The sequence below is a fragment of the Callorhinus ursinus genome, unplaced genomic scaffold (assembly GCF_003265705.2).
Source record: "Callorhinus ursinus isolate GAN/ISIS: 27379988/994484 unplaced genomic scaffold, GSC_fseal_2.0 scaffold26, whole genome shotgun sequence".
In the NCBI taxonomy this organism is placed as follows: Eukaryota; Metazoa; Chordata; class Mammalia; order Carnivora; family Otariidae; genus Callorhinus; species Callorhinus ursinus.
In genome coordinates this window covers 4,925,680-4,939,526 of record NW_027397088.1, presented here as the reverse complement: position 1 = coordinate 4,939,526, position 13,847 = coordinate 4,925,680, and the positions used below count along the sequence as shown (strand labels likewise).

General features: G+C 36.2%; 1 protein-coding gene across 15 annotated transcripts in view; it reads right to left on the bottom strand.

Moving 5' to 3' along the window:
• PRP4K (pre-mRNA processing factor kinase PRP4K) overlaps positions 1–13,847 on the bottom strand; it is a 38,211-nt gene that overhangs the window by 5,533 nt on the left and 18,831 nt on the right. For 13 of the 15 annotated variants that reach the window (XR_012373792.1, XR_012373794.1, XR_012373790.1 and 10 more), the window contains exons 6-14: positions 13,061–13,271; positions 9,623–9,696; positions 7,993–8,083; positions 7,190–7,337; positions 6,124–6,261; positions 5,353–5,506; positions 2,382–2,496; positions 1,636–1,787; positions 196–282 (exon numbers count right to left, since the gene is read on the bottom strand). Coding sequence is in view for 2 of the 15 variants with exons in the window: in XM_073877522.1 (XP_073733623.1) it covers positions 196–282; positions 1,636–1,787; positions 2,382–2,496; positions 5,353–5,506; positions 6,124–6,261; positions 7,190–7,337; positions 7,993–8,083; positions 9,623–9,696; positions 13,061–13,271 (1,170 nt within the window). In the remaining 13 variants the exon portion in view is untranslated. The other 2 variants (XR_012373802.1, XM_073877523.1) reach the window with 2 other exon arrangements.

Below are 13,847 nucleotides of genomic sequence, written 5' to 3'. Positions count from 1 at the left end.
CTCATTATACTAGACAAACATTTTTAAATCCTTCCTCTTTCTCATAACCTCATTGTGTTTTATTCAGGAAATGGCCACCAGCAAAAAGGAATTATTTTTAGTGTTTTAAATATTCACAGCTCCTACTACCACCCAGTATTCAGCTCGTTCACAGTAAGACAATCATTTACTGTAGCACAGTTAAGAAACACTTACCCTCTCTGTTACTTTATCAACTTCTATATACATGAAGTTGAGGTTCTGATCAAAATGTTGGTCTTTGAATACACCTTTCCGAATCATCTGGCAATAAAGCAAAATAAAACTTGGATTTTGAACTATTATGAAACAGTCTGGCCTACCAACAATTTGATACATAACAAGTCAAAAATAGGACTTATTTAGTCTCCTCATTTAAGGATTCAGTTAGATTCCTTGCTCTGGAGAGTCTAACATCTTTGAAAAAGCTAATATAAATGCTCTGTGCCTGAAACTACTTAATAACTTGAAATTATATTTTCCCAGGCAGTGACTTAAACCAATTATAATATCACGTTGTGCTTTCATTATTCAAAATTGAGACTCAAACAAAGACAAAATCATTTGTTCCTAGGAAAATTATTACACAGCTGGGGCCTTTTTTCTTGGCAGCTTAGGAAACCCGATGACGTTTTACAAATTATGTTCCAATAGCCCTGAAATGATACAGGTCAGACCTCATTAAAACAAATACCAACATAACTAATTTCTGTGTAACTTATTCTAGTCCAACATGAGAGAATTTGGACAGTACCTAAAAAACATAATGGCTTCTGACCTATATGGGGAAAAATCTGTATAATCTCTCAGAAATTCACCAAATAAGCTGGAATCATCACAGTTTTAAGATATGGCCCTCAGACAGGTTTATAAATGCCTGAAGTTTCTGCTTCATTTCTGAAACTAATTATTGTGGCTGAAGCATTAAGGGTGAGTTTTATGTTAGAAAGATGTCAATTTTAAGTGAGTTTTTCTTGGTACCATCCTTTCCCAAATAACTTCCAGTCTTTAATAAACTGATTGCCATCAAGTTCCTTTTCCAATATTCACCCGTCATTCTCTGACAACTGAGCCCTTCTTCACATCTGAACTAACCTGACCTGCATCTTTTTTCATTCCACCTCTCAAGCATGTTTGGTGCTGTTACCAATAACGGTGTGCTCCCAAGGCTGCTTCTCTGCCCATCATTAAAGGATAATAAATGGAACAAGGGAAGAACAAAGATATGAAACAGTCATATATACATGTATGGTGCTTAACAAATTTATGCTCATCAATCTCTCTTCCTCAATTCCAACTCTACTCTAAACTATTGCCCCCTACCCTCCTGCTTAATTTAAGAGTAAAGAAAAGCAAAGAGAGACATTAGAGGGGAACAGGAAAATGGAGTTCTCTCACTCACTTTTGATACCTCTTGGCTGATTAGACCCACTATTTTTTAAACAACAGAAATTAAAAAAAAAAGCTAAGGAATTACAGTAGCCATACACCTGCCTTTCTGAAATGGTTTTACAGGCACTAGTGATGAGTAAAGTGTCAGCAATCCACTGGTCTACAGTAAACTATTGCTAAGACCTTGGGGGAAAAAAAAAATAACAGCTCGCATTAATGTCCTACCTTATTCGGCATCTTTCCTTTGAGATCCATGGCGAGCTTCAACATATGGTTATTGGTTTTGCCAGGAAATAAAATTTTTCCAGTGTAGAGTTCATATAAGGTACAACCTACAGACCACATATCTATACCATAATCATAGCTTTTGCCTATAACTGAAAACAAAATGGAAGTTTAATACATGATGAAAGAAACAATCAACTATTTATTTTCATTAATAGGGGACTAATTTAGCTTGGCCTACATAACCGCAATCTTAATACCTCGCTCTGGCATTAGCCTCATGTTTCTTCCCCACTAATTCTTAACAGACTCTTAAACTTAAAAAACCTTAAAAAATGAGGGAATACGGAAGGAACAGGGGGAGGGGCAGAAGGAAATGTGTACTTCTTTTCTCATTTCACCTTTGGTGGAGGTGCTAACCAGCCTCAACCAAGGCAACAGGAAGAGCAAAAACAAAGGTCCCATACAATCCATAAATTTGATAATCAGACCTTGAGTAATCAAGAGCAGTCTTCTAAAGCCGAGGATTTTCCACAATTGTTTTGCTACTCTTGTCAGACATGATCAAGACTCCTGTCACAACTACCACCATTCCACCTGAGGAGGATGAACTTGCTACGGTTCCCTTCCTCATCAATGACCTCGTGCAGCTGCTGAAGTGCGATGGAAAACAGTACTTAGACATTAAATATGCTGTTTCCACTGCATATGATGGCCCAGGTCAAAGAACATTTGAAGAAACTTACTGATTTCAGGAGCACGATAAAATCTACTGACAAGATAAGGTGTTATGTCATTATCCGCAACATGTGAAGCCGACCCAAAATCGCAGAGCTTTAAAATAGTTTTTGATTCATTAACCTGCAAAACATTTTATCATGGAAGTTTAATTCATGCCAGAAATAATTAAGACAAGTAATCAGATAAAAATAATTGGCTTTGAGAAGTTACTTCCAATACTGAAAACAAAGTTACCCGTTTATAATTCCTCTTCTAATTATAACTCAATTCCCTAATTATAAAAAATTAAGAGCTATCAAATATTTGATTATAATTAGTAAAGTAACTTTTTTCAGTGAGGAAATATGGGGTAATACCAAGTACATTTAATTTTAACCAATGCTACTTTGAAAAGGGAGGGGTAGTAAGAGAAAAATCTCATTGAAGTAAAGCATCTTCTAAAAATCCCCAGAATACCTGAATAAAGTCAAGTTACTATTTAAAGGAACATGAAGACAATTTATTAATAAGGGACAGACTTAGATCAACTTTCAATTGATTGAAGGTAACTTTCAGTTGCCAGAAAATTACGATAGCAATGAAAGCAGAGGATGATTCAGATTAAATCTGGACAAAAACAGAATAAAAACATTCTTCATCCGAAGCTGCTAGACCATCCCAAATTTAGCAATCACTTCAAGTCTAAAAATATTAAATCCCTTAAATATAAAGAAGGTATTAGTCAAGAAAATGTTAAATATATTTGCCACAACTGATAAATATGAACTCTATATTAGTTATTTGTTTCTTTTTTTCCTTTGTAAATACTTCAACATACACAGTAACAGTGACATCTGCTGAGAAAGGCTGGAGTTGCTCCCATGGCTGCTGCCACTCATGAGTCAGAAGCATGTTCAGGATTAACAAGTGAAGGTAATTCATATTCCAGAGTCCCTTCCCCCCTTCAAAAGAGACACACACAAATTCCGAGTTGGGACTTGAACTTGGCCTACAGTTCCCACCCCAAAGAAACTTAACACTTTAAATAAGTAAGTCCTGGCCACTTTCTACTGGGATATCATAAAGCTTGGTCAGAGTTACGGATTGGCCCATTACAGACGATATCCACAGAATTAAGCTATTAATAGAAATGATTATTTTTCACTGCCATATTCATAACCATTCTCTTCACCTGGGGAATCAAGAACATCAGTATCTTCAAAAGCACAAGTACTTCTGAAACTTTTTAAACTCTAAACTGCATTCAGCTACTTAAGGATGCAGTTTAAAACCCAGAGAAATCCCAGGACAATTTTAAAATTAAAACCTGTCAGTAGGACTCTTGGGCTGGCTAAAATGCCTTCAACAACCCGCAGGGTATCCACACTCATACGCACTCCTCCTAGACAACATTTATCCTCCCTGAGGAACATGGTACTCCTACCACTGATGGTTGAAATCCTGGGCTGAAAGCTTTGGATTTTCATTCACAAACAGCTCCCTCTAGTTTCTGATGTCTACTTCCTCCTTTCTCAGGAAGGAGACAACATTCAATGTCTGAAGTCCATGTGTAAACTTATACTAGAGTAGCAGTAACTCAAGGAAAATAAAGTTTTAAAAATAAGAGCTCCTAAGATACTGGCAAATGTCTTACTCTTTAACTTCTACGGCGGTTACACAGATGTTCACTGCATAGTTACCTTTAAATTTTACGTATTTTATACATTCTGATACAGATGGTATACTTCACAATTTAAAATAGAGAAACAAAACTGAGGTAAAAATTAACTATGAAGTTGAAAAGTCTACAATTCAATCCTAACATGAAGTCTACAATTCATTTATTTCGCTGTAATTACTTAGCTCCTCTAACCCCAGGTTATATTAGATGTATAACACACTGTAAAGTCAAACAAAACCTATTAAGATGGAATGCCTCATTATTAACATGGTAGTCTGGAAGGATGTATTTTAAGATATTAAAAAAGAAGAAAAATCTGAACTAAGAGCTAAGCTATTGATGAGGAGTCCTTAACAAACTTTAATGGGATCATAATCTTCTGAAAGTGTAGAATACGGGGTACCTGGGTGGCCCAAGTCAGTTAAGCATCTGCCTTTGGCTCAGGTCATGATCCCAGGGTCCTGGGATCGAGCCCCGCCTTGGGCTCCCTGCTCAGCGGGGAGCCTGCTTCTCCCTCTCCCGCTGTCCCTCCCCACTGCTTGTGCTGTCTTAAATAAATATCTTAAAAAAAAAAAAAAAAGTGTAGAATGTTATTAGCAAACAAGGTAGGAATTCTCCAAGCTGTGAACACACCCCGAACTCTGAATACCTCAGAACAGGGGTGAAGAAATGGGGCCAGGGTAGGAAGCGGTATGTGTGCATTCATCGCTCCCCTATGATAATGTATTACTTCTAAATTTAAAAAACATAAACCCTGTGAAAGCTGCATATTACCAACCCAGAAGTCTTTAGTTAAGGGGTGAAGAATGTAAAAGGAATGCCTTTCAACGTAACATCTAATCACAACCGAGCTCTGCTGTCTTTGGGCCCCTCCTGGGCACCTATAAAACACTACTCCATACATCTATTTAAGAGATAATTCTTTAAATGTCTCTAAGCCTGTCAGACCACAAATTAGAGAACAAAGAGCTGTGAACACCATTTCAAAACAGCAACATGTGCATTTTTGTGTTTAGATACCAGAGGAAGCCCATCATTACTACATTAAGGCACTTTTGGGATTTGTGTGTACTCTAAATCCATCAATATAAAGGAAAAAATTGAGACAATAGCCTATTCCCTGTTTCTTTATACTTTAGTATAAAATTTCATGGACCAATTTCCAAAAAAGTAAACACTGGTTAAGTCCTTTGTCATAAGTAATTAATATGCTGAGTTATTCTTTTAAGACATCATTTCTAAAATAATACAGTGGTTATCACATTACTGGTAAGAACCTATATGGATATACAAGGTAACCTGATTGTTTGACTTACCAGGATATTGTCTGGCTTGATATCTGCATGTAGGATATTGCATCTTTTAAGGAGTTTTAATGCCAAGAACAACTGCTGACTGTAGGATCTTACAGCTTTAATATGAAGACCAACATCCTTACCATATTTTTTTAACACCTCTCGTAAATTCATACTTTTAGGAGAGAAAAAAAAACCCACAAAATTAGGGCTTAAAATGCAAAATGGAAATAAAAAAGGCAAAACCATGTTCAAGCATAAAGTAAAATCAAATCCAAAACATTAACTAAAATGAAAGTATCTGTTCATGAGCCCTCCCAGATGTTTAATAAATTATTCTACACTAAAATGAGAGCACATGAACCTGTGTATAAATGAGACAGTTTTCCAATAAAAATTTTCAAAATAAACGGAAGGGAAGACATTCAATGGTAAAATTCCTATTGATTTTAGAATGGGTTTACATTTGAAAGGCCAAAACTGAAGCCATACTTTTGAAGATCAAAACTGTATTTCTACTTCACTACTCCCATTTCTTTTTATTACATTGTGATCCTTCCTTGGAAGTATTTAACTTTCAGAGAATCTCTGTTGAGCTGAAGGCTACATAAGGTTAGTGTCTGACACATAGTATGTGGTCAATTATGGTCTTTACATTAATGACTGTCATGAACCTAGTTCCTAACCAAAAGTAAAAAAACAAAACCAGAGCTAACTGGAAAAAATAAACATACAGAGATCTGTCATGGTGTTTATCTAAATTTTTAGTAATGTACAGGTTTGACAGTGTACCTTAGAGGCTCAAATACGAGACAGAGATGCTGTTTGTGATAAAAGTGTCTGAAGAGTCGCAAACAATGAAATTTGTCATCAGGATCAGCATCATTAAGTTTTTTCAGGAATTCTAGTTCTTTTAAGCCAGTTTTTTGCCTGAAAAGAAAATTAGTTCAAAACTGAATACAGAATTTAAGAAAACTAAATATTTACTAGTTCCAGTCTGATTTACCATAGGTGATAAGTAGTTTGGATTTTTAAGTACTAATAGTAAATCTGTTGAGGAATAACAAGTCTGTATGTTACTCACACGATACTTTATACTTAGTCAAATATGGTTTCCATGGAGCTTATTTCCACAATAATTAACAGAAAAAAACACTGGAGGAACAAACCCACCTTGCCTGAAGAGAATTCAATCTTCCACATTTTCTTTTTTTCTCTGAGGGGTGGGGGGGTGTGGGTGGAGGGAGAGGGAGAATCCTAAGCAGGTTCCACGCCCAGCTCAGAGCCAGATGTGGGGCTCAATCTCACAACACTGAGATCATGACCTGAGCTGAAATCAAGAGTTGGACGCTCAAGTGACTGAGCTATGCAGGTGCCCCCAATCTTGCATATTTTTATTTAAAAAAATGTCTTGATGTAAATGCTATTTTAACAAAAATGGAACCACACTATATAAGAAACTAAGAATGGATGTCTTACCAAATATTAACATTTGGTTTTCCTCTAAAATTCTAGTTATAATTTGTCAATAGGCCATATTTTTAAAATGGCTTTAAAATACTAAGCCTAGGGCAGCTGAAGATGTTAATATACATCTGTAAGTTATTCCCAGTGTTTTAAAGCCGATGGAAAGTTGACTTTAACATCAGCTCAGTGTGTGGTATAGATTGTGCTTATTAAAACCTATGGGTATGGCAATTAGCTCTATTATATAAAAGAAAAAAAGGCAGCAGATTCACTACCAGACTTCTGTTATTTTATAACTTCAATACTTTTACAGATTGTGTTACTTTTTAAAAATGTTCAGTTGTGAATACCTGTGTTTTTAGGTTTCATTACACAGGTCTTCTGAACTTACATGAGCTCATTGTTTCTGATGATTTTTACAGCCACTTCTTGGTTGGCTCTTGCATTATCTCTGGCTCGTACAACATTACTGAAGACACCCTGGCCAGTGTAGCCATACACATTGTAACGCTTATCTAGGACTTCACCTATGTTCACACCTGAAAAAGTAAATTAAGAAACGGGAATTTTGACCATAGTAAATACTTACTTAACAAAACTATGAGATATATGTAATAAAGCAAACAGAAACACAGCACAGTCACTTAAAAAAAAAATGTGTCAAATCTCTGTGTGCCTGGTTTCCTAGACACCATGGAGAATCAAAGACGAGCCTCCATCGGTCACTCTTTCATAATGTGGTTCAAGCTGCATGCCCACTTCCTATCAACTGCTAAGGATTTTAACATTGAGTAGGAAGAAATGTGCTCACTGAAATGTTTCCAACTGTAGTCCTGCATGACAAATACTGCATGACTGGCATCCCAAGTTCCTGTATGTCGTTTTTCTTGGTTTCAGATCAAGACGAGCAAGTGACGTTCCCCCTTCCTCCTGGAGGATTATCTCATGGCTGAAAACAACTTTGAATAGATTTAAGTTGCACATCAAGTCTTCACCTCACTTCTATTCATGAAGCTCCTGAGCTGCTTACTAGAATACAACATGGGTTCACGCAGCTATTAGATGTGCCACACATTTTAAGTGATGACACTGTGACGTGACTTTCAGAGTTCTCCAACATGTGACTTCATCAAGCAACATACTTCTACAAAATGTTGTAACGAACCCTAAAATTAATCAGAACTGTGAACTTACGATAATAGCCTTCTGCATCTGTCCAGTTATCCCTGAGGTTGGGATTCTCTTTGAAATCTTTTCCAATGCCAGCAGCCCGAAGACGAGCACTCTGAAATGGAGGAGGCAACAAGAGAGCCATTTATCTAACGGCTACTACTCATCAGGCAGATACTTAAAGCACTTCCTTTAAAACCAAAATGGGGAAAACCAGCTATAATTTAATAAAAACATTTTAGCCAAATTAAGTCAACTCCTACCGTCACCTACGTAAATGCAATACAGCTGGAAACATGACTGATTACCAAAGTCTCACATCACAATAATGCTCAGGAAAAAAATTAAGTTATCTTCAAAAACTCTTAGGAATATGACTAGGGGATTATAAATGAAAATAAGAACTCAAAACCAGATCTGGTTTTTTTATAGTTATTAATAGAGAACAAAAATTATAGATGGGCACTCAGTTAACAGTGTTCAACTCTCTCTCCTACCAATTTTCACATTTCTTTTACTGCTTTGTCCACGAAACACCCCTTGATTTCTCTTCCCATATATGCTGCACTAACAGTTGGTGTGAGAAATTAAGAGTATGTGGAACTTCTGAAGACTATGACACATCACTTTCCATGATACCCGGAAGACCCTTCACTATCGTCCAAATAAATGATGGGTGGGGATACTTTCACCAGCTTAATCATTTCATCCTCTCTTAACCTAGCTTTGTTTTGGTGTTCCCATTGCAAAATATAGATACGTTACTTAAGCCAATGACCAATGTCTTCAGGGTCCTGGACACTGACTGTTTAATCTTACTCTATTTTTAATTTCTCTATTTTATGTTTAGCCCTCCACTTTCCCTTGCCAAAGCCTCCTTATTTCTCATGTTCTCTTGAATATATAATGAAAATGATCTCATACTTTTAAATATGTTAAGACTTTTTCAAGAAAAGTCATTAATAGCTAAAAAAACAAAATTTCTTAACCCATTCCTTGTAATAACATTCCCAACTCTTCAGTGAATGTATTAGGATCCAAATCCTAAGTTCTCATTCACCCACAATATAGAAGCCCAAAGTGGACTCTGTTTTAATACAGGCCTGGAAATTACTGACATCATCTTGTCTCAGCTAACTATGTACCCCCGCCCCCCTGCCCTGGTTTGTAAATCCAAAAAACAGTTGTTTCAAAAAAATAACTACAGGTTTAAGTCATTTGGTATTTAACTTTTCGGAAGCTCTCAAACTGTTCTGCCACTTTTTAAAATCTTAACCTACTTTTAGACTTAGAGAAATGTTGCAGCACTAGTACAAAGAGTCTCCAGATACCCTTCATTCAGACTGTCCAAGTATTAACATTTATTAATTTGCTTTATCCTTTTCTCTCTCTGTATACAACACACATACTTATTATATATATATAGTTTTTTAATAAAGATTTTATTTGACACACACCAGGGGGAGGGGGAGAGCAAGCACAAGCAGGGGAGAAGCAGGCTCCCCACTGAGCAATGAGCCCCATGTGGGGCTCGATCCCAGGACCCTAGGATCACGACCTGAGCCAAAGGCAGCCGGTTAACCGACTGAGCCACCCAGGCATCCCTATATATATTTTGTTTAATAGTTATGTTTTATGACTTAAAATTACTTACATCAAAGTAGGCAGCAAACATATCATCAGATTCGGTAAACATATCAGGTGCCAAGAGCTTTTTCTGAGATGAACCTTAATGGAAATTAACAGTAATATTTGAAAAATGAAGGGATACATATTAAAACACAAATAAGTCATCAATGTAATATCACTAGCAATTCAAACTGAATTGCACATCAGTTTTTCACTAATACCCAACTTAAAGTCACTTTGTAACACTTAAGATCTAGAAAGCTACCCATTTTTTACTAAAAGGATGCATTTTAGAAAGTTGAAAGACCTAATGTCAGTATTTTCTCCACTGTTAAATTAATATGCTAATAGCTAAATAATGATTATGTATTAAAATCAAAGTTCCTCTTTAAAAAATTCCATTTCCAAATTGCAACTTAAAATCTCAAAAGGTTAATACCCCACTATAGATCTAGATCTCTATGTATCTCTCCCCTAAAAAGTCCAATAATCCCCTAGAAAAACTGGGCAAAATAAAAGGAGTTCCTTAAAAAAAGAAAGAAAAAAAGAATGCAAGGGCTTGAAGCATATGAACACACACCCAATCTCACTTATAGTAAGGGAAATGCAAATTAAAATTATAAAGAAATACCCTTTCTCTTTTGAGATAGGCTAATAAACCTGAAAGTATGACAACATCCCAGTAACAAGGCCCTGATAAGCAAGTACTCAAACATTACTTGCAGGAGACAAAACTGTGCAAGCCTTACAGAGTGAAATATGGAAACACAGCACATTATACTCTTTTAACCCAGCAACCCCACTTCTAGGAAATTATTTCAAAGATACAGTTTTAGCATTAAAAAATGACTTAATGCGCAATGACATTATAATTAATACTCCAATGAATAATCAACAACTGGATACAACCCAAACATCCACCATTAGAAGACATAGTGAATAAGCCTTGGCACATTTATTACGCTGGAATAGCACATAGCTGTAAAAAGGAATGAAGATCTTTTCATACTGATGAGTGTGTATATTTTTGTGTGTGCTTGTGTAGGCAAAAATACAAATACACATGTGAAAGACATTTTAATAATCAAACCAAAAATTCCTGAAAATCAAAAGCAATTAAAATAAACCCAAATCTATCAAATGGGTGGTATAACCGTACCAAAGTATTTCAAATGACTTTACACCTTGGAATGTATCCCAAGGATAAAAAGAATCATTAAATTTTCAATTTGCATTCACTACATTCAATATTGGTGATCATACTGATAACTATGTAAATAAAAGCTTCAAAATAACATAAATAATCATGTTATCAGGAATCAGGTTTTTCACTATAAAAGAAACAAGTCGAAAATCAAAGATGTTAATAAAAACCCTGTAATCTCAAGTTTGAATGGCAATTTTTCAGTATGAACCTCCCCTTTCCAAAAATGCAGAAATGCACGTCCTAGCTTGGTCCATTAAAAACCCATGAATAATGGGCACTCCTAAGTGCTTTGTGAAGTCTAAATGGCATTTCCTATTAAATGGAACCAGGGTTCCTTGGAGCAATAGCTGCTTCGGTTCTGGGACAAGATATGTACAAGGTGAGCCTGTGATATCTTACAATGTGGTAGAACAGGAGTTTGTAAACTACAGAGTGGGGCAAATTTGGTCCCCTGCTTGTTTTTATGTGGCCCATTTTTACATTTTTAAAGGTTTTAGGGAAAAACATAAGAATATTTTGTGACATGTGAGAATTATATGAAATTTAAGTTTTGGTGTCCACATAGTTTTTTTCCAAACATAGCTGCTTTGGCATTACAACAGCACAGTTCAGTGGTTGGAACAGAGAAAAAAACGCATAAATTACAAAAGTCTAAGATATTAACTATCTGACCTTAAACAAACAGTTGCCAACCCGTCCTAGAAAGAAACATAATATATTAATACCAATAAATCCTGTAGGGTTTGGATCAAAAAGACACTGGAAACCAACTTAAAAATGCTCCCTTCCTCCCCCCTACCTCAGTTGGAGAGAATTTTAGTACATAATGATACCAAATAATAAAAACCTGACAAAAACAACCCAAACCTCACTGGTCATCTCTGGAGGTTGTTAATGTACCAGATCTGTTCTACCCTAAGTATCAGTCAATAAAAGAAAATAACCAAGCATTTAACCTGACACTCCTGTACTAACTATATTTCTTAGTTAACGAAAGAATGGAAACCTCTTCTCTGATGGAATTACAGCTAATAATTCAAAAGGAATTATGGAAATTTGAGAATCACAGCTTTGGAGTGTGCCCACCTGCCCCCACCCCTCATGAAATAGTGGATCTAAGGAATGATGACCAATGGCTGCTGAAACTGCCAGGTGAACAGCTGAAGGGCAACTTCATGTTGGACAGATGTGATCATCTTATCTAAACACACAATCTCAAGATCAATAAAAACAGGACAAGCACACACCACATGCCACTCGATGCGATGCAAGTACACACCACCACTTAGGCAGTATTCTTGCCAAAAAAAAATTAACGTAAATCTACTCAGGTCTCTAACACTTATACTAGTTTATAAGAAACATGGAGGATAGAAGAAATAAAGATAAATGAAACAAGAATGTGGCAATATCACAACGGAAAGAAAAGTTTATAGGACACATGGCCTCAGCATCCTCACAAGAAAATGGAAAGGGGGGAGGGAAGGATGAGAGTGAGTACTAAAGACTTGGAGATTGAGATGTGCATCTTATTTGGATTTTGATTCAAACCAACCAACTGTAATTAGAAAGATTTAAAAATGATCAATTCTTTAGGTATAATGTTTTTTATTTTTAAAAGATTTTGTTTACTTAGAAAGTGTGAGAAGGGGGAGAGGGGGAAGAAGAGAGAGAAGCTTCAAGCAGACTCCCTGCTCAGCATGGAGCCCAAAATGGGACTCAATCCCAGGACCAAGATCATGACCTGAGCCGAAATCATGAGTTGAACAGTTAACTGACTGAGCCACCCAGGTACCCAAGTAATGTTTTTTTTAAAGTCCTTACCTAGAAGAGATACACAATTTCATTTATGAAATGAAATCATGGCTGGGATTTGCTTTAAATTACTCTAGCAAGCAAAATAGAAGGTAATGACAACATTTTATTTTTAAGTAAGCTCTATGCCCAACACTGGGCTTGAACTCACAAATCCGAGATCAAGAGTCACATGCTCTACTCACTGAACCAGCCAGGTGCCCCAAACAGAAGGTAATGAATACATGAGATTCAGTATAATACTGTTTAGGTTACGTGAACTAATCAAAACATTTATAAAGGACATTCACTGGGACACATTTAATATTGTATTACCCTAAGATTCAGGAGGGGCAACATTTCTAATCCCTTTCACTTTTACCCATCTCAAAACAATCTTTTTCATTATTTACAGAGCTAAAAATTCAGAGAAAAGCATGTCAAAACAAAAATCTAACTTACCATTATTCTGTTCAACAGTCATTAGATTATGCTTGGCTTTTACTGAAGCCTCAAATGTATCAACGTTTTCCCGTTCATACTCTTTCACATCAGCAGCTACCCTTTCCAGAATGTCATCCGGAGAAGGTGACCGTGTACAGGTACTGCTCTGAGGGCTGCTTGGTTCAGATGGCACAGACATATTGCTATCTTCAGCAAGATATTTGTATTTCTGTAACAATAATACAACATACTATTTTCATAAAATCTGATGCATATCTGCTAAGAGGTATCACACTGAAAAGACTGTCAATGTTAAAAACTTTAAAAAGGTATTGATGTCTTGATTGAATCAGATCCACAATCCCTTACATATATTTCCAAAATCCACAAAACTCTGAAAAAGTTTTTCTATGTTTGGTGCACATTCATTAGGTGACAAAACCTCACCTGAACAGATGTGATACTATTTGTAGTCTTTTTTTTATATCCCCCAGTGTGAACATAATATGTCTCATTGCAGAAATACTAATGTGTTTGATAGTGGGGTGCTGTTCTAGACCCCACTGATGGGGCTAAATAATATACACAGATGCACCATATTACCTTTCTAAAATTCAAATAGTTCTGAGTTCTGAAGCACATCTGGCCCCAGGGGCTGGAGATAAGGGATTGTGGACCTGGGCAAGAACAAAAAAAGATTCAACCAAGTCTCTAGGGATATCAGTTTAATAACAACAATTTCATCAGTGTCCCAGAAAAGCAAGTTTCTCTGGAATTCCAGTTTTGCCCTACATCCTCTGGTGAT